Below are 21,797 nucleotides of genomic sequence, written 5' to 3'. Positions count from 1 at the left end.
GACTTATGACTTCACTTCATTCGACTGATAAAACCAATAATTGGATAATATTGTGTGAATACATTCATAACATACTTTTATTTCATAAAATTATTAGTTTGTAGAGTTTCACCCTCAAGATTTTGTGTAATGTGTGTCCAAAATTGGGGAAACCCCTGTTCTGAGAGTTCCTCCAATGTCCGGTGATTTCGCACATGCCTTCCAAAAATAGCTTATTTTGAATAGAGGAAAGATTTGCTGCTACGTTAGGTAGCTAAATCAAACCAAGCACACTGCCAAGGATGCAGAGCAAAAATTATTTCAATCTGATAAAAATTTGACTTCAGTAAAACAAATTTTATCTGATGCTTTATTTTTTTTAATGGACATTGGCCAAATATTGAAGATCACAGGATTGTAGTTATTATTTTAATCTGGAACTCTTCAATTTTATTCTTTTTATCCCTTGGGAATGCTAAAACAATAACAAGAACAATTTTATTTGCGTTTGAGTGTTGATATAATGAAATCAGCTAATGCGCGGTATCACCGGCCGCGCGGACACCGGGTACTCCACTGTACATAAACAAGTATATACAATGTGACAAAACAATAGATAGCAGAGAACAATACATAATATAATAAAGGTACAATTAATTCACAATACATGATCTAATGTTTGACGTAATTTTTTAAAATGACTTAAATGTGCAAAAAAGAATTAAGACTTTCGCGAAATTTTATTTTATCTCTTTATTTTGTTGATTTCTCCGAGCTCTTGTGCATTACTTCTTTTTATTATGCATCCGAATAAGAATAACAGTTATTTGTGTCTTTTTCTAAATGCACTTTTAAAAACTATAAAATCTTCAAAGGGTCTGCAAATAGGTTCCAATACATGTAGATTTAGATGGGAGTATATTGTAACAGCCATTATTATTTATATCTCTGAGTCTGCGCTAAGTATAGATATATTGAGAATTTTATCACAGTGTTGTTTACAAAGTGTAAGATGCGCGTCATATTAAAATCAAATTTAATCATAGTTGTAATTGTGTTTTACCGTGGTCAATTTCAAATTTCAGTGCCGTGCCATTTTTTAATTGCCTTATTTTATTCTGAAAATTTTAGTTCCAGGCTGGAGACATTTGAACAGTCTCCTTTTATATACATATTGTTTGTATATATTTTGTAGGTACCAATGAGATGAACGCTATCCTTTTATTTACATATTGTTTGTATATATTTTATAGGTACCAATGAGATGAAGAATATTATCTTGGAACTCAGAAAGAAATACAAGGCTCTTCTAACATTACACATGTTATGTAAACCACAGCTCAGCTTCCCTGAACATCCTAAAGGTAAAGATAAAATACATAGAATCTAACTGTACGTGTTGTATATCTTAAAACCTTATGAGATCCCCCACCCCTTAACCATATGTGTTGTATATCTCAAAACCTTATGAGATCCCCACCCCTTAACCATATTTATTCTTGTTCCGTATGAAGTGATTTATTAACCTGAAAGAGGGTATGATACGGTATGAGGGGGGTCAACCCCATCCTAGATTTTAAATATAACTTCATATCTCAAAAACCCATCCTAAACCATATATTCTAGTTCCTTGTGACATAAGGAATAATTGACAGTTTTGGGGATCTGATTGTCCGCATTGTCTCCGTTTAAAACATGAATTTATAATATCTATTTTGATTCAGATGGGCACAAAAATCTTTAAATAGTCTGATTTCAATGAAATTTGGTTTTCAATTGGACAAAGGAGCAGTGAATTCATTTTCAGCATCATGTTCTTACATGTAGCTCACCTGGCCACAAGGGCATTGTGAGCTATTGCCTTCACATGCCATTTGTCAATTTTTGTTGTAAATTTTTTAATAAGTCTTTTGTTCTGAAACTACTAAACTGATTTGGCTCAAACTTGGCCACAATTATATTAAAGTTTTCTATTTTAAATCTTGTTTTGATTTTGTTAGCCAACCAATAAACATGGCCACTGTTGCTAAATATAGGACATAAGGGTCAAATGTATAATAGGATACGGAAAAAGCTGTTACTTACAAATGACCAACATGGTCAGTTCTACTTGCATGAAGAGCTTCATCGAATCCAATTACCGATGGTGGAGTTGTTTCCCCTTAAATTTTTTTTTTGCTTTTATCTTCAAAATTGTTAAGAGAGAGGTAATCAACATAAATTGCTAAATGATCCATATAATGAACTCTTCTGGCTTCCTCAGTTTCATTTATATCCAAGTACCAATGCCAGAGTTGCAACCCCTGTCCATTTTTTAATTTTTTTGTTTTTTTTGGCTATTAACCACCTAAATAAAGGCAACAGTAGTATACCGCTGTTCAAAACTCATATGAAAAACCTATATGAGATACATAATCAATGTAAACTGGTGAAATGATCAGTATGATAAACCCTTCTTGCTTGTAATTATTTGATAATATTGGAGTACCCTATGATAGAGCTGTGGCCTCTAGTGGTAATTATTGACAATTTTTGGTTTATTTGGCTATTATCATGAAAACAATATACTGTAAACCAACTTATTTTCACAAGCGATTTATTTTCACGACTTTCGCGAGAAGAAAAATAACGCGAATATATAAATCTGCGCGAATATGAAAACCTTGGATCTTTCCTTATCAAACTTCATCAAGTATCAGAAAATTGTGAAATTGAATAGCCACAAAGTGTTCAAGAAAGGATAAAACACGAAATAAAGTATACGCGAAAAATAAGTTGGTTTACAGTATACATAAGAGATAAGTTATCAATAAACTCATAATAGTTACCAGGATTGAAATTTTACCTTTACACCAGATGTGCTTTTTGTCTCATCGGTGACGCTCAAATCTAAAATTGTTTAAAGGCCATGTAAATGGCTGAAAAGATCAGTATTACAAGCTATTTTTTCTTTCAAAGTTTTCTATGTACTTTGTTCTGATGACGCCAATTTTCTGTACCTTCACCCTGTACTTTAGGCCACGTTTTTTTTATTTGTTGGTTTACGGATCCGCCGACCCGATTTTGCCGATTTTCAAAATAAAAATAAAATTGACTTTTCACGTTTTTTATTCCCGCCGACCCTTATAAATGCATTATCCCTGAAAAATAATTAAAATTTTCTTCTATTATGAAATGAAATGCATTAATCATTAACAAAGTTGATAACACTTTCTGTTGTGAAAAATAAAACTTCCAATTTACGTTTCTAAAAATAGACAAATCAATTATAACTGACCTTGAAATGTCTATTGCGCAAATAATTTTGCGGAACGAAATTGTGTTTAAAACCAATTACAAAATAAGTTCGTTTCCCTTATTTGTCATCACTCCGTAAGATGCATCATCTCAGAGAAATAGACTTGTCCAAATGTGGACAGGTGGAATACATCAATTAAAGTACTGAATATTATCAAATCATTTGAAATTTTCTTGTTTCATAGATAACAAAAAATATCGATCAATGGGATAAACACCGGATTGCACTGACAACTGATTAAACCGATATTGTCGTTTTTCCAGTGGACGAGTGTATTACGTTTTTCGACACGTGTGTTGAAACTTATTTTTGTACGACGTTTTTATATTTTTTTTCTTTATCAGTTTTTGTGCTTGAAGATCATTATTCACCAAGTTTTCTGGGATTGATTGAGAGCTACGCGAATCTGTTTTTCTTGTTTGTGAAATGACGATTTAATTTCGTCTTTGTCCGTACAACCCCCCTTTTTTACAGGAAATTATTAAACGATGTCATGCGATTTTCATGATCACTGATCAATAATATTTCATCGAATTTAATGTTAAGAAATGATGACAAAACAGCAGATAAGACAAACATTTTGTTAGTAAGGTGAAATATACATTTATTTTGCATATTTTTTCTGTTTTGAAAGATATTTTTTTTTTTTTTTTTTCCGACCGACCGACCCGACTTTTTTATGCGAAAAATCCGTAAACCAACAAATTAAAAAACTGTGGCTTTAGGGGGTCTCATTTCTATGTACCTTGTCCTGATCACATCAATGTTCTGTACCTTCCCTCTGTACTTCAGGGGGCTCTCATTTCTATGTACCTTGTCCTGATGACGTCAATGTTCTGTACCTTCCCTCTGTACTTCAGGGGATCTAATTTCTATGTACCTTGTCCTGATCACATCAATGTTCTGTACCTTCCCTCTGTACTTCAGGGGCTCTCATTTCTATGTACCTTGTCCTGATCACATCAATGTTTTGTACCTTCCCTCTGTACTTCAGGGGCTCTCATTTCTATGTACCTTGTCCTGATGACGTCAATGTTCTGTACCTTCCCTCTGTACTTCAGGGGCTCTCATTTCTATGTACCTTGTCCTGATCACATCAATGTTCTGTACCTTCCCTCTGTTCTTCAGGGGCTCTCATTTCAATGTACCTTGTCCTGATGACGTCAATGTTCTGTACCTTCCCTCTGTACTTCAGGTGCTCTCATTTCTATGTACCTTGTCCTGATCACATCAATGTTTTGTACCTTCCCTCTGTACTTCAGGGGCTCTCATTTCTATGTACCTTGTCCTGATGACGTCAATGTTCTGTACCTTCCCTCTGTACTTCAGGGGCTCTCATTTCTATGTACCTTGTCCTGATCACATCAATGTTCTGTACCTTCCCTCTGTACTTCAGGGGCTCTCATTTCTATGTACCTTGTCCTGATGACGTCAATGTTCTGTACCTTCCCTCTGTACTTCAGGGGCTCTCATTTCTATGTACCTTGTCCTGATCACATCAATGTTCTGTACCTTCCCTCTGTACTTCAGGGGCTCTCATTTCTATGTACCTTGTCCTGATCACATCAATGTTTTGTACCTTCCTTCTGTACTTCAAGGGCTCTCATTTCTATGTACCTTGTCCTGATGACGTCAATGTTCTGTACCTTCCCTCTGTACTTCAGGGGCTCTCATTTCTATGTACCTTGTCCTGATCACATCAATGTTCTGTACCTTCCCTCTGTACTTCAGGGGCTCTCATTTCTATGTACCTTGTCCTGAAGACGTCAATGTTCTGTACCTTCCCTCTGTACTTCAGGGGCTCTCATTTCTATGTACCTTGTCCTGATCACATCAATGTTCTGTACCTTCCCTCTGTACTTCAGGGGCTCTCATTTCTATGTACCTTGTCCTGATCACATCAATGTTCTGTACCTTCCCTCTGTACTTCAGGGGCTCTCATTTCTATGTACCTTGTCCTGATCACATCAATGTTCTGTACCTTCCCTCTGTACTTCAGGGGCTCTCATTTCTATGTACCTTGTCCTGATCACATCACTGTTCTGTACCTTCCCTCTGTACCTCAGGGGCTCTCATTTCTATGTACCTTGTCCTGATCACATCAATTTTTTGTACCTTCCCTCTGTACATCAGGGGTCTCATTTCTATGTACCTTGTCCTGATCACATCAATGTTTTGTACCTTCCCTCTGTACTTCAGGGGCTCTCATTTCTATGTACCCTCTCCTGATGACGTCAATGATCTGTACCTTCCCTCTGTACTTCAGGGGCTCTCATTTCTATGTACCTTGTCCTGATCACATCAATGTTCTGTACCTTCCCTCTGTACTTCAGGGGCTCTCATTTCTATGTACCTTGTCCTGATGACGTCAATGTTCTGTACCTTCCCTCTGTACTTCAGGGGATCTAATTTCTATGTACCTTGTCCTGATCACATCAATGTTCTGTACCTTCCCTCTGTACTTCAGGGGCTCTCATTTCTATGTACCTTGTCCTGATCACATCAATGTTCTGTACCTTCCCTCTGTACTTCAGGGGCTCTCATTTCAATGTACCTTGTCCTGATGACGTCAATGTTCTGTACCTTCATTCTGTACTTCAGGGGCTCTCATTTCTATGTACCGTGTCCTGATGACGTCAATGTTCTGTACCTTCCCTCTGTACTTCAGGGGCTCTCATTTCTATGTACCTTGTCCTGATCACATCAATGTTCTGTACCTTCCCTCTGTTCTTCAGGGGCTCTCATTTCTATGTACCTTGTCCTGATCACATCAATGTTCTGTACCTTCCCTCTGTACTTCAGGGGCTCTCATTTCTATGTACCTTGTCCTGATCACATCAATGTTCTGTACCTTCCCTCTGTACTTCAGGGGCTCTCATTTCTATGTGCCTTGTCCTGATCACATCACTGTTCTGTACCTTCCCTCTGTACCTCAGGGGCTCTCATTTCTATGTACCTTGTCCTGATCACATCAATTTTTTGTACCTTCCCTCTGTACTTCAGGGGTCTCATTTCTATGTACCTTGTCCTGATCACATCAATGTTTTGTACCTTCCCTCTGTACTTCAGGGGCTCTCATTTCTATGTACCCTGTCCTGATGACGTCAATGTTCTGTACCTTCCCTCTGTACTTCAGGGGCTCTCATTTCTATGTACCTTGTCCTGATCACATCAATGTTCTGTACCTTCCCTCTGTACTTCAGGGGCTCTCATTTCTATGTACCTTGTCCTGATGACGTCAATGTTCTGTACCTTCCCTCTGTACTTCAGGGGATCTAATTTCTATGTACCTTGTCCTGATCACATCAATGTTCTGTACCTTCCCTCTGTACTTCAGGGGCTCTCATTTCTATGTACCTTGTCCTGATCACATCAATGTTCTGTACCTTCCCTCTGTACTTCAGGGGCTCTCATTTCTATGTACCTTGTCCTGATGACGTCAATGTTCTGTACCTTCCCTCTGTACTTCAGGGGATCTAATTTCTATGTACCTTGTCCTGATCACATCAATGTTCTGTACCTTCCCTCTGTACTTCAGGGGCTCTCATTTCTATGTACCTTGTCCTGATCACATCAATGTTCTGTACCTTCCCTCTGTACTTCAGGGGCTCTCATTTCAATGTACCTTGTCCTGATGACGTCAATGTTCTGTACCTTCACTCTGTACTTCAGGGGCTCTCATTTCTATGTACCGTGTCCTGATGACGTCAATGTTCTGTACCTTCCCTCTGTACTTCAGGGGCTCTCATTTCTATGTACCTTCCCTCTGTTCTTCAAGGGCTCTCATTTCTATGTACCTTGTCCTGATGACGTCAATGTTCTGTACCTTCCCTCTGTACTTCAGGGGCTCTCATTTCTATGTACCTTGTCCTGATCACATCAATGTTCTGTACCTTCCATCTGTACTTCAGGGGCTCTCATTTCTATGTACCTTGTCCTGATGACGTCAATGTTCTGTACCTTCCCTCTGTACTTCAGGGGCTCTCATTTCTATGAACCTTGTCCGGATGATGTCAATGTTCTGTACCTTCCCTCTGTACTTCAAGGGCTCTCATTTCTATGTACCTTGTCCTGATGACGTCAATATTCTGTACCTTCCCTCTGTACTTCAGGGGCTCTCATTTCTATGTACCTTGTCCTGATGACGTCAATGTTCTGTACCTTCCCTCTGTACTTCAGGGGCTCTCATTTCTATGTACCTTGTCCTGATCACATCAATGTTCTGTACCTTCCCTCTGTACTTCAGGGGCTCTCATTTCTATGTACCTTGTCCTGATCACATCAATATTTTGTACCTTCCCTCTGTACTTCAAGGGCTCTCATTTCTATGTACCTTGTCCTGATGACGTCAATGTTCTGTACCTTCCCTCTGTACTTCAGGGGCTCTCATTTCTATGTACCTTGTCCTGATGACGTCAATGTTCTGTACCTTCCCTCTGTACTTCAGGGGCTCTCATTTCTATGTACTTTGTCCTGATGACGTCAATGTTCTGTACCTTCCCTCTGTACTTCAGGGGATCAAATTTCTATGTACCTTGTCCTGATCACATCAATGTTCTGTACCTTCCCTCTGTACTTCAGGGGCTCTCATTTCTATGTACCTTGTCCTGATCACATCAATGTTCTGTACCTTCCCTCTGTACTTCAGGGGCTCTCATTTCAATGTACCTTGTCCTGATGACGTCAATGTTCTGTACCTTCCCTCTGTACTTCAGGGGCTCTCATTTCTATGTACCTTGTCCTGATGACGTCAATGTTCTGTACCTTCCATCTGTACTTCAGGGGCTCTCATTTCTATGTACCTTGTCCTGATCACATCAATGTTCTGTACCTTCCCTCTGTTCTTCAGGGGCTCTCATTTCTATGTACCTTGTCCTGATGACGTCAATGTTCTGTACCTTCCCTCTGTACTTCAGGGGCTCTCATTTCTATGTACCTTGTCCTGATCACATCAATGTTCTGTACCTTCCCTCTGTACTTCAGGGGCTCTCATTTCTATGTACCTTGTCCTGATCACATCAATGTTTTGTACCTTCCCTCTGTATTTCAAGGGCTCTCATTTCTATGTACCTTGTCCTGATGACGTCAATGTTCTGTACCTTCCCTCTGTACTTCAGGGGCTCTCATTTCTATGTACCTTGTCCTGATGACGTCAATGTTCTGTACCTTCCCTCTGTACTTCAGGGGCTTTCATTTCTATGTACCTTGTCCTGATGACGTCAATGTTCTGTACCTTCCCTCTGTACTTCAGGGGCTCTCATTTGTATGTACCTTGTCCTGATGACGTCAATGTTCTGTACCTTCCTCCAATAAATTAAAGCAGTTTCATTAAGTGCTGTTGTCAATCCAGTACAGTCATGATTAATTTAATTTGATGACCGTGGATTCTGCATCCACTAAAGGCGATGTTACAGAAATTAGATACAAAAGACATTGGTTCAGTAGTTTTTATACAACTGCAAACAAATTTTTTAGGATCGTATTATGGTATGATGTCATCATCGTCTTAGTCGTCTGAAGACACATTTGGTTTCCGGACAATAACTTAAGTTTACGTGAATGGATCTCTTTGAAATTTAACAAGAATGTTCAATACCACAAAAGGAAGGTTGGGATGATAGTCCCACCGGTTTAGGAATAAGGGATCAAGGGGCCCAAAACAAGCATTTTTCTACTTTCAGGATAGTACATTGTTTGTAACTTGTGAATGAGTACTTTAATTGCTCTGAAATTGTACCTCACTGTTTAATACCAAAACTTAAATGTTTGGGTTCATTTTTGGGTCTATGGTGTCAACATTTGAGAACTAAGGGCCAAAGAGGGTCTAAAACAAGCGTTTTTGTAGTTTCTGGACAACAACTTGGTTGTAAGTGTATAGATCTCTCTGACATTGTACCACAAATTTCTATATCACAAAAGGAAGGCTGGGATTGATTATGGGAGTTATTGTCCCATTCATGCTGGAATGAGGACCATTAAAGGACCAACAATTAGCAATTTTCTTAGTTTCCAGATAATAACTTGTTTTACAAATGTTTTTGCTTAGTTAATAACTTGTGTTGAAGAGTATTAATCTCTCTGAAATTATACAACAAGCTTTCACACTACAAAGAGGGGTTATGACTTAAGTCATTTAGCAATTAGGGTCAAAAAGTGGAAAAAATAGGTTTTTTTTGGTTAAAAGACAATTTAGACAATTTAAAAGCAGTGTAAGGGAGGGAATCCAATTCAAATTTTAAGTATACTGTTACATGTATCTATTTGTTTGATGACCTCCCTTACACTTTTTAAAAAATAATGTATTAAGAAATGATGTTTGTCTTGAGATGATGATTAGCTGTATTTTTTTCAGAAGTGACTATTCATTAATATTTATTTTAACCATGACTGTATGTCATACTATATTTTAATATTGTATGATGTATTTAAATAAGTAGTTATTGTTAAAAACTCCAGAAAAAAAATTGAATTAAGATTAGTATTGGAATAATAAAAGGAGGAGGTGAAAAAAAATGTGGTTTGGGGGGTTACAATTTTTCTCATTTCAGATTTAAAAAAAATAATATAAAAATTTTCCTCAAATATTTGTTTTTGAGGGAATTAATATTCAACAGCATAGTGTATTTGTTAAAAGCAAATAATTTGTTTAAGTTCATTATACCACATTCATCCTGTGACAGAAACCTATTCTATGTCAGTTATTCAATCACAATCCAAATTTAGAGCTGTATCAAACTTGAATGTTGTGTCCATACTTGCCCAAACTGGTTCAACCTCTGTGGTGGTATAAAGCTGTGCCCTATGGAGCATCTGGTTATTACATTAATTAAGGTCAACTCAGCCCAAGGTCATGTTGATCTTATTCAAACAAATCTCATGCAGATAACCAATCTAAATAATGCATGAAATTTTGTTTGGTTTGGATTTATCAATTACTGCAAGCACTTTGTTTTAAAAGATTAACACAGTTTGATCAAGAGTAACTGAATATATATCATGCATCTATATTTTGTATAAAGATGTAAAAAAATCATATTTTCTCTAATTCAGATATCAACAGTGGCTATGTTTCTGAATCAAATCATATTAGCCAGCATGGTCATGATGATGCACTTCAGAAGAAAACAAATCTTCCAGGTACCATTCAAATGGCCATTACCGATTATCCTGCAAATTTGACCAAGCCCAATCAGACCAAGTCTAGAAAAGCTTTGCCTGTATTAAGTGAAGAAGACCTGACTAAAATAGACACTACCACACCAACACCAAAGACTAAGGAGTTATCAATTCCAAAACATGTAGAAACTACAAACAGTGAAACTAATGTGTTAGAAACTGAACATAATGTAGAAACTGCACACAGTGGAACTGCGATGTTAGAAACTGAACAGAATGTGGAAACTGCACACAGTGGAACTGTGATATTACAAGGTGAACATAATGTGGAAACTGCACACAGTGGAACTGTGGTGTTACAAGGTGAACATAATGTAGAAACTGCACACAGTCAAATTGTGGTGTTAGAAGGTGAACATAATGTAGAAACTGCACACAGTGGAACTGTGGTGTTACAAGGTGAACAGAATGGTAAAACAACACATGGTGACACTGTAGTTTTAGAAAAGTGTCCACCATCAGAAAATATTCAATCTACTAATATTATGAAGTTTGTTTTAATACCAGTCATGTCAGTTGATGTAAATAATCCAATTACAAAAACTACAGACACTGATGCAAAGAAAATACTGAACACAAGTTGTTTCAAATCAACTGGTGCATCAACACCCTTCAAGGGGAACATGTCTGATATACAACTCATTGGCAATAAAGACAAAACAAGAAATAATCCACCTAAAAATGTTAAAGCGGCATCAACAACCTCGGATAGGAATGAGACAGACAAACAACCCATTGGCAAAAAAGACAAAACAATGAATAGTCAAACTAACAACACGAGTACTGCACAAATCCTGTTAAATGAAAATATTTGGACTATTCAAACTAAAGGTGGTAATCATATATATAAAGTCAAAAGAAAATACCGGGATATTCAACCATGCGGAACTTCTATTGCATCTTCTCTATCAAATCAGTTAGATGTTAATTATAAAGCTTTGCCAACTACAGTCAGTGAAATAAAGAAAATAGATAATCTCCTAGAAAACAAGCAAGCATCAGCCTCATTGAGAGAAAATATGTCTGAAGACACTAACATGATTGTTGATGATTACAATTATAACCCAAATACAAATCCATTGAGCATACCTACACAGTTGAATGTAAATGAGTTGACTATGAATATAAGGCGTGACATCAAGGAGAAATATAAACAAACTATAAACTCTACAACATATACTCCATTTAGTGTAAATACTGACAATAAAGGGAAGGAGAAATATATTGACAACAAAAGACCAACTGCAATGGTGACACGATCAGGACGAGTGAAAATCTCTGTCCTTCCCTTTACCGACTACAGCATTATGGAGGAGTATACTCATGATAAAGCCCCAACTGCCATTGGAACAAGGTCAAGACGATCTGAAGCACATACCGCTGTACTTCAAGAAGACAACGTCATTATGGAGGGGTATACTCTTACTTATACCCCGATTGTCACCCAGTCAAGTCAGCCAGGCATCAAAAAGACCGTCATCCAAGCTACAAACAGCAGCAATATGGAGGGGATTACTCAGAATAACACTGTTATGGCAACCAGATCAAGTTCAACATGTAGGACAAAATCCATTCCTGGTACCGACAATATCATCAACGCTCCAACTGCCATGGCAACTAGGTCAGGCCAATCAGGTGTAAAAAGCTCTATTCCTGCTACAGATGGTAATACCAATGATAGCTTTACTATTAATGATATGTCAACACCAACTTCAATTTATAGAAAAGAAGAGTCAATTATGCCAGTTGAAAATATTGCTGAATTGTCAGACGAAGATATGGAGTCAATGGAAACACACGAAGCAGTCAATATCCTTATTGATGTCGATCAGACTGGGGAGCGTATGGGAACCTGTGAGGCAGATGAGACGTACCATGATATGGACGACCAATCCTTGTCAGATCAAGACAAGGACATGGAGTCCAAGGAAGCTAGTGAAGCAGTAAAGGCCATTGTTGATATTGGTGATGATGATAGGGAGCACCTTACTTCTAGAAGTACAGATTTAAAGGCATCGGGTAAGTAGTCTTGTTTTTGTAGTTTAAGGGCATACGAAAGAGTTTTGAACCCGTATTTTTATTTTGAATAAAATTTCCAAAAAGACTATTTTTTACCCGATTAAATCAAATATGTAATAAAAAATATACCTTCATGTGCTTCTTTTTGAGTAAAATGAGGTCAACATTGGGTATATTTGCTAAAAATTCAAATTTGCGCCTGTATTTTTCCTTTCGAAAGAAAGACATAATTTTTTTGTTTTAAAAAATAAACACAAATTGTTTTTGTTCAATAAATTGTAATTTCTATATATTATAAGTATTCTTAAAATTTATACATATTTTTATTCAGAAATATCTCATATTTATCAGATGTTCATGATTGTAGAAAAAAAACATAATTTTTTGCTGTATATTTACCAATTTAAAAAAAATGCCAGAGGCGTAGCTGAGTTTAAATAAAGTGGAAGCATATATTGGCGTGCAAAGCAATGGCGAAATTTTTTTTGGACTATTTTATGATGAAATGATAAATACCCTATCTGTTTCTTACTATACCATATTTTAAGAAACGTTAGTAACATCCTAGTGGGTTTCGTAATTTGGAAACCCGGGAACAGATAAGACACAAAATGACAAGCAAAAACTTTCAACATTGAAAACTAACTACAGATGAAAAACACGGATCCCAAAAAAATGTGGCGACCTCCGGTGCTCCGAAGGTAAGCAGGTCCTGCTTCTTGCAAGACACCCGGTGGTGTTTCTCACGAGGGTCATTTTAAAATCAAATGAGAGGTTTCTACGACAACAGTAGAAGGTCATTTGTAACACAGATACCCTAGGTGAATCAATAGTCTTTTGGACGAAATGACAATTGGAATACGAAATCGAACGGCTACTTTAAAGTCTTGTCTTATAAGTAAGGGAAAAAAATCTAAGATGTTTTCAAGGTGATTTTATTGAGCCTGAATAATTAAATGTTAATACTGCATGTAAGACTTAAACTAAAGTATAGACTAGTTAATACCCAAAGTCCATATATCTTTTTTTGGCTCCCATTCTTGCTGCAGTAGGTTGACTTTTGTTTCATGTTTTGAAAACCCATCATTTGTTAGGTTAGACATATCAGGATAAGGGGGTCAAACAATGTTATTTTCTTTGCAGTAACGTCTTGTGAAAACGATGTACATGGCTTATTTACATCTTTGCTGGGCGAATTAGATAAAACGTTTTGGCTTTCGTTATCCGCTGCCTTCTTGCTAAAATAAAAATCTAGCTTCTTCATTTTTATTGTCGAGCCTGCAACTTTTGTTGCAGAAAGCTCGACATAGGGGTAGTGATCGGGCGGCAGTGGCGGCGGCGGCGTTAGCTCACTTCTTAAAAGTTTTATATTTTAGAAGCTGGAAGACCTGGATGCTTCATACTTTGTATATAGATGCCTCATGTTATGAAGTTTCCGTCAGTCACATGTCCAATGTCCTTGACCTCATTTTCATGGTTCAGTGACTACTTGAAAAAAAAGTTCAGTTTTTTGTAATGTTGAATTCTCTCTTAAAATAAGTAATAGGATAACTATATTTGGTATGTGCGTACCTTGCAAGGTCTTCATGCCCATCAGACAGTTTTCACTTGACCTCGACCTCATTTCATGGATCATTGAACAAGGTCAAGTTTTGGTGGTCAAGTCCATATCTCAGATACTATAAGCAATAGGGCTAGTATATTTGGTGTATGGAAGGACAGTAAGGTGTACATGTCCAACTGGCAGGTGTCATCTGACCTTGACCTCATTTTCATGGTTCAGTGGTTATAGTTAAGTTTTTGTGTTTTGGTCTGTTTTTCTTATACTTTATGCAATAGGTCTACTATATTTGTTATATGGAATGATTGTAAGGTGTACATGTCTAGCGGGCAGATGTCATTTGACCTTGACCTCATTTTCATGGTTCAGTGGTTATAGTTAAGTTTTTGTGTTTGGTCTATTTTTCTTAAACTATAAGTAATAGGTCAACTATATTTAATGTATGGAAGCATTGTTAGCTGTACATGTCTCCCTGGCATGGTTCATTTGACCTTAACCTCATTTTCATGGTTCATTGGTCTTTGTTTAGCTATCTTGGTTTCTGTTAAGTTTATGTGACAGTTGTAATAAAGCTTTATACTTAGGACTATCAACATAATATCAATGATTAGTAAAGAAGGCGAGACATTTCAGTGTGTGCACTCTTGTTTTGATTTCTACCGAGGTTAAACTTTGTGTCGTGATTGTAGTTGCAAGTACAGACACCGCCAGACACGATAATCCGGAAAGACTAAAGACTATCTGAAATTCAATTTCAGGCTTTTTTTTTCTTTCTTTTTTTTGTGAAAAACATGTGCAAGCAAATGATTTTTTGCGTAAAGGCAGCTACGCGCCTGAATGCACTATTTACGTGTTCATGAAAATTGGCACACATAATCTTTACGAGTATATTCAGTAACTGGTTTTCAAGTTAGAATAGTTGGAATGATAAAATCAGTCGAAAACTGAATCATTTCCTGAATAGTCTTAGTTTGACGTCGCGAAAATAACAATTTACATTAGCAACGTCATTATATCCCATGTAACTGTATCGTATTCCCTTAAGGATATGCATGTAGTCATGTGAAATTAAAGTCTAGATTTAAAAATTATTTCTATAAATCAAAAGAGCTTTATGTAGATAAAGAACAAAATAACCTAAAATTATTGATAAAACTATTTTTGCTAAAGGTTATGTAACTCTATTTCAAAATATTTGTTTGTCTTTTATAATCTAAAGAACTATGCAAGGTTTCCAACACAACAAACATAATACCATCACAATAAGATCGAATCACATGACATGAAAAAATGGGTAATAACTAATATTTCCCTGAAAGTCTTCAACAAGTCTAAAAGGCAAAAAATAATTTCATTCTAACTTTTATTAAAGTATGGATGAATCCGCCTATGTTGGAGTCCATGAACATTCAGAGATTAACCTCACAAATGTGATGCATGCTTAAACATGCTTTCTCTCAGCTTCCTTATTTGAATGCGCATATGAGAAGAAACACAGGCGAGAAATCTTTTCAATGCCCAAATTTGACAACATTTCTAACCTGTTCCGTCTCAAATCATATTTGAAAAAAGAAACCATAGTGGAATTTAAAACTACATGTGATGTTTGCGGTAAAGTATTTAACTTGAAGGGGATATTATAAAAGTGAGCGTTGTACTTAGGGTGGATCGGGGATTATTTCTGAGCATTCTCTCTGGGCATGTTGTAACTCTTTAGGCAGCAACCATTTGATTTTCTGGGGGGGCTATGGTTTTTTTTGGAAAAAAAAGTTTGTTTCCAGTTTTTGGAGAAAAAAATAATTTGTTTTTGATTCTGAGAAAAAAAAATTGTTTGTTTCACCCTCAGCTGCCACTATATGTAATGCTAAAATTGAAAGAAAAAAATTGTTTTCCACTGGTCGCGAAAAAAATAGATTGTTTTTCGCTGCAGGCGAAAAAAAAAATTTGTCCAGAAAAAAAAACCATAGCCCCCCCAGAAAATCAAATGGTTGCTGCCTTAATATAAGACATTTGAATTTATTCCATAAAACTTTTAATCTCAAACTTGCTTACTTTTTCCGTTTTGTTTTTACAGAAAAAAAGGCTGGTGACCCCATGTTTTTATTTTATATTTTTTGATGTAAATATTAAAAGAAATCTTGTTCTTCATTTGTAGAGAAGTATTGGGTTTTGTTTGTTTTTGGGTTTTTTTTTTGGGGGGGTGGCTCTATAGGAAAGAAAAGCAAAATTCTGCCTATATAACCAGTTTAGAAAAGCCTGAGTTCGTGATAAGTTAATGAATTGAGGGGATGTGATATTTCCGACTAGTGTGAACTGTTTAATATAGGTCTTGGTGTATTTCTTGGGTAGCACTTCAAACGCTTGTGAAAAATTGGCGGTCTCAACAAAGTCATGGATTATTGCGATGATGTGTGAAATTACAATATCCCAATCTAGACTCTATGAAGACCAATGTGGTGTAATGTTGTTTCTCCTCTAGAAGTCTGCCTCACCCAAACAAAAAAAATTGAGGAACAAATCATGGTAACAAATGATAAACAAATCGTATGATTTCTTTGTGATTTGAAGGTGATAAAATTTCACATGCAAATGAGCTAACAAATCACAATAACAAATCACGAACAAATTGCTTACAAATCATAAGCAAATCATAAACAAATTGTCAAGAAATTGTTTTGAAATCATTAACAAATCAGAGGTAATTGCTTTCCTACTTCAAGCAAATCACAAACAAATTGTTTTCAAATCGTAAAGAAATTGTAAAGAAATTGTTATCAAATCTTTAACAAATCAGAAGTAAATCATATTCCTACCTCAAGCAAATCATAAACAAATTGTTATCAAATCTTTAACAAATCAGAAGTAAATCATATATTCCTACCTTAAGCAAATCATAAGCAAATCGTAAATAAATTGACATCAATCAACAATTCACAGATTAAATCATTCACATCCAGATCAAACATATGTTCTGCCCCTGAAACCACTAAACTTTGAAGCGCAATTGTCTTCATTTTACCTTAAATAACTACTCCTCTAATTGTAAAAAGGAATACTATCTTTGGTTGCGGTGGGGACGAATAGTTCACTCTGTGTAAGTTTCTCTTACTTCTCTTCCGAATTAGTCTATAACGAAATTTGAAAAAACATGGGCAACCACGTGTACTTTGTAGAATGATGTCGAATAGGTGATTTGCTCTTAGTCTTGGTCCAAATCTGCTACATTGTAATATAGCTTTGCCCATTTTGCCCGGGACCTGGTCAGTAAATATCATGCACAATTAAAACATTGAACTTGCCAGTGTATTATGTCTGCTGGCTCTGGAAGCCAGTCTTTAATTGAATGTTTCAATCTGGTTACACATCTTTTACACATTTTTATTTTGAAAATTAATCCTTACAGTACAAAATTGTTATGATTATAATGAGATACTGAAATGCACAGTTTCTAAATTTTAATGGTTAACGTTTGAATAGTATTAGTTGAATATGTGAAATTATAAATATAGAGATTCCTTACCACCGTCATCTTTCATAGACTGAATAAAACTCCTCATCTTGCAACCTTCTTTGTTCAGTTAACATAGAACAGTATTTGAAATTTGAATTTGACCTCAACCGGAAGTTAAAGAGATAGATAAACAAAGAAAATTGGAATGCATTAACATTTTATTCATTGTAGCAAATCAACAATGAATCACACCATGATAGTTAACAAAGTTAACAAATCATTTTCAAATTATTCATATGATATTCTAAGTTAACAAGTCATTTTCAAATCATTTCATATGATATTCTAAGTTAACAAATCATAACGAAATCACACCATTCTAGCTTACAAAGTTAACAAATCTCTTTCAAATCATGTCATACGATATTCTAAGTAAACAAATCATAAAGAAATCACACTAAACTGAAACAAATTGCTTACAAATCATACAATAGAAAGAAATCGCAAAGAAATCAGTTTTAGGGAATTTGGAAAATTCTGATTTGTTTATGATTTGTTTACAGAATCGCAAGCAAATGGTACTAACAAATCGCAAAATCACGATTTGAAAGAGATTTGAATACGATTTAAAAGCAATTTGTTCATTTATTTTTCTGTTTGGGCAATCAACCTTTTATTGCTCATTGTTAATTGGGAGAATTGACATGGCAGAGTGAAATGTTCGAATTGACATGGCAGAGTGAAATGTTCGAATTGCGGCAGCTTTATTTCCTGGGTCTGAGCAACCCAAACATTAGCATCTGATTCTCTGAGTTTAGCAATCTCTTGGTCATAGATGGATTGAATTTGTTAAGGTTTTTTTTTTTATAGAATATGTCTACAACCTTTGCTTGTCTTAATTATATTGTGTATGCAGGGCAAGAATAGTTTATACCTTGCTGTCAAATGTGAAACTTGTGAAGCCTATATGTTTACATTCGGCAACCCTCGGTAGAATCTGCTACTCTTCTTCTATCCTCTGATTAGATGAGGGTACGGAATCGGCCGAGTTGCGACGAATGATATAGTTATCAAAAGTACCAGGATTATAATTTCATACGCCAGACGCGCGTTTCGTCTACATAAGACTCATCAGTGACGCTCAACTGTTTGTTGACTATTTAATGTCCGACAGTCTAGTGGACTAATCACGTGCATATCTTCGATGATATTAATGGTTATTTGTGAAAAAGTTCCTCTTACATTTTAAATTGAACCAATTATTGCATTAGTGCGGCTACCATTTTATTTTTGTAATTATTTGCTGTTATTTATATCGTATTCAATGTCTTTTTATGGATATCCGATAAATCACTACCACATTTTTCTAAATTATTACAAAAATGGTTTTTTTTCAACTTTGTTCATGAAAGTACCGGGTGACACATATACGGTTGTATAATTCTACATTTTGTATCAATAATACTAGTAACTTGTGTTATCCTATCTTATCAGGCTCTGGTGGACAAAATGATGGGAATAGTGTTACAGAAAACACAATGAAGGACACGACAGATGGGTTTATGTGTGATATAGGCGACTGCAGAAAGGTGTTTTCTACGTATAAGTACTTAGGGGTTCACAAGAGAAAAACACATTCAACTAAAACCTATGCATGTGATGTGTGTGGTAAAGGGTTTCCCCACAAACGATACCTGAAAAACCACAGGAAATTACACAGTGATGATAAACCGTACAAATGTCAGGTGTGTGGTAAAGAATTTCGTCAAAAGCAGAACCTCACAAGACATCTAAAATCACATGGGGATGGAGTCATAGAAACGCATACATGTGATATATGTGGGAAGGTGTTTAGAGAATCGTCAAATTTACAAGCTCATGTCAAAACACACACGTCTGAAAACAACTTTGTGTGCGACCTGTGTGGTATGACGTTTAAATTGAAAAGATACATGGTTCGACATCACAATGTAAAACATTCGATTCAGAAACAGTTTACATGTGAAGTGTGTAACAAAGTGTTCCGTCAAAAGGTAACTCTAAAAAATCACATGACTACACATGTTGTTGGTAAAATGTTTGTGTGTGAAGTGTGTGGTCAAGAATTCTCACAGAAAGGTTCTATTAAAAGACACATGGATAGAGTACACACGGGTAATACAACATGTGAAATATGTGGTATAATAGTCAGACCGGAACGTCTACAGAAACACTTGAGAGGGCATACTGGGGGAAAAGCTCACAAATGTCAGGTGTGTAATAGAGAGTTTGATAGGAAAAGTGCTTGGCTGATACACACGAAAACTCACACAGGAGAGAAACCACACTTATGCGAACTTTGTGGCAAAGGTTTTTCCACTACCTCGTTATTAAATGTTCACATGCGATCACATACCGGTGAAAAACCTTTTAAATGTGACATATGTGGTAAAGGGTTTAGCCAGAGTGGACCTCTGAAGACCCACAAGCTCATCCACTCGGGGCTTAAGCCATATCTATGTGCTGTATGTGGTAAAGGATTTACTCAGCCTGCAAGTCTTCAACAACACAGGACAACACATTTAGATTATAATGCTCATCACTGTGACATTTGTTCGAATACTTTTAAACACCGACATAGCTTACTTAGACATATGTTAAAAAGTCATAATATAGGCAAGCATGCGGTCAGTAAATCAGGAAATAGTGATGGTAGACAGACAGTCAGTATGACTGGTCAAAATGTTGGCAGACAAGACGTTAATTTGACTGATCGCAATGAGTGCCGACAAGCAGCAAGTATGATTGACCACAATCTTGGTAGACAGGTAGACATAAATGATTTTGGTGCAGGTGGTCAATCTACCGTTGATATATCTCGTTTGTATTTTGTGCATGAAGAGACTATACAGAATACCTACTATTAGTTTTATCTGATCTCATGAAGAGACTATATAGACTACCTACTATTAGTTTCATCTGATCTCGTGAAGAGACTATACAGAATACCTACTATTAGTTTCATCTGATCTCACGAAGAGACTATACAGAATACCTACTATTAGTTTCATCTGATCTCGTGAAGAGACTATACAGAATACCTACTATTAGTTTCATCTGATCTCATGAAGAGACTATATAGACTACCTACTATTAGTTTCATCTGATCTCGTGAAGAGACTATACAGAATACCTACTTTTAGTTTCATCTGATCTCATGAAGGGACTATACAGACTACCTACTATTAGTTTTATCTGATCTTAAGGCCTTTAATTGATTATTGTCACAATTTAAGATACTATAAGTATATTACTAGGATAACGATGTACATTGTAATAGTTATTCATTTTACTATGTCTACCTGAACAGTGAAAGCTCACCTAGAATAATGTTTTTGTGTTTAAACTCCAAACTCCTCTAGGAAATAGCAAATCATCTGCAAATTCAGAAGCAGTAACATTATGCATTTCAGTCCTTGAGTACATATCTTCCAGTAAAAAAAAATTCATCATAAATTCCAGATATAAATATAATTTAGTATTTACGCCAGACGCATGTTTTGTTTGCAAAGACTCGTTTTTGACGTTCAAATCCAAACAAGTTAAAAAGGCCAAATAAAGTTCTGAGTTGAAGAGCATAGAGGACCCAAATTCCTAAGTTTGTACTTGTTTGGCTTTGTAACGATTCTGATTCGAGCGTCACTGATGAGTCTTATGTAGACGAAACTCGCATCTGGCGTATTACATCATATTCTTGATGACTATTGTAAACATTAAATTTATAAATGTGACCATATCAATGGTCTTCAAATTACAAGACCATATTTGAATGTCTTAAAAAATTACTTGGCAATGTTTTGAATTTCTTTAAATTACCCGACCATATTCTCAACTTAACTCGACTGTCTTCAACATTATTTATTAAACCATAGACTGTTTATTTGTTACAAGTTGTGATAAAATGCCTAATACCATAGACACAGGTGTGATGTCCCCTTAAAAGATACCTAAGTGCTGAACTCACCCTATTTTTTTTACATGTATATCAATTATAGGGTCGTTCGTATAAATATACTATTTGTAAAATAATGAATTATTCTAAATTCTAAGGATTTTCTCATCCAGGTAGATTACAGTAGCAATACTTGAAACATGGCACACGTTGTTTTTTTTCATACGACCGCAAAAAATTAAAAAATTTTGGTTGTATATTGGTACCACGTTGACGTCGTCGTCGTCTGTGGGGTCCGACTACTTTAAGTTTTCGCCCTCTAACTTTAGTTTAAGTCAATAGAAATCTATCAAACTTGAATACAAGGTTTATGACCATAAGA

General features: G+C 36.0%; 1 protein-coding gene across 2 annotated transcripts in view; it reads left to right on the top strand.

Annotated features, from left to right (window-relative positions):
* Positions 1-21,401, top strand: part of LOC139497251 (uncharacterized) — a 29,979-nt gene extending 8,578 nt beyond the window's left edge. For both annotated transcript variants that reach the window (XM_071285400.1, XM_071285399.1), the window contains exons 4-6: positions 1,233-1,343; positions 10,328-12,472; positions 18,979-21,401. In XM_071285400.1, the coding sequence (XP_071141501.1) occupies positions 1,233-1,343; positions 10,328-12,472; positions 18,979-20,390 (3,668 nt within the window). In that variant the 3' untranslated portion in view covers positions 20,391-21,401. The remainder of the gene's footprint in view (positions 1-1,232; positions 1,344-10,327; positions 12,473-18,978) is intronic.
* Positions 21,402-21,797: the final 396 nt, after the last annotated feature.

Source organism: Mytilus edulis, chromosome 12 (assembly GCF_963676685.1).
Source record: "Mytilus edulis chromosome 12, xbMytEdul2.2, whole genome shotgun sequence".
NCBI lineage: Eukaryota > Metazoa > Mollusca > Bivalvia > Mytilida > Mytilidae > Mytilus > Mytilus edulis.
This window is presented reverse-complemented; position numbering and strand designations above follow the sequence as displayed.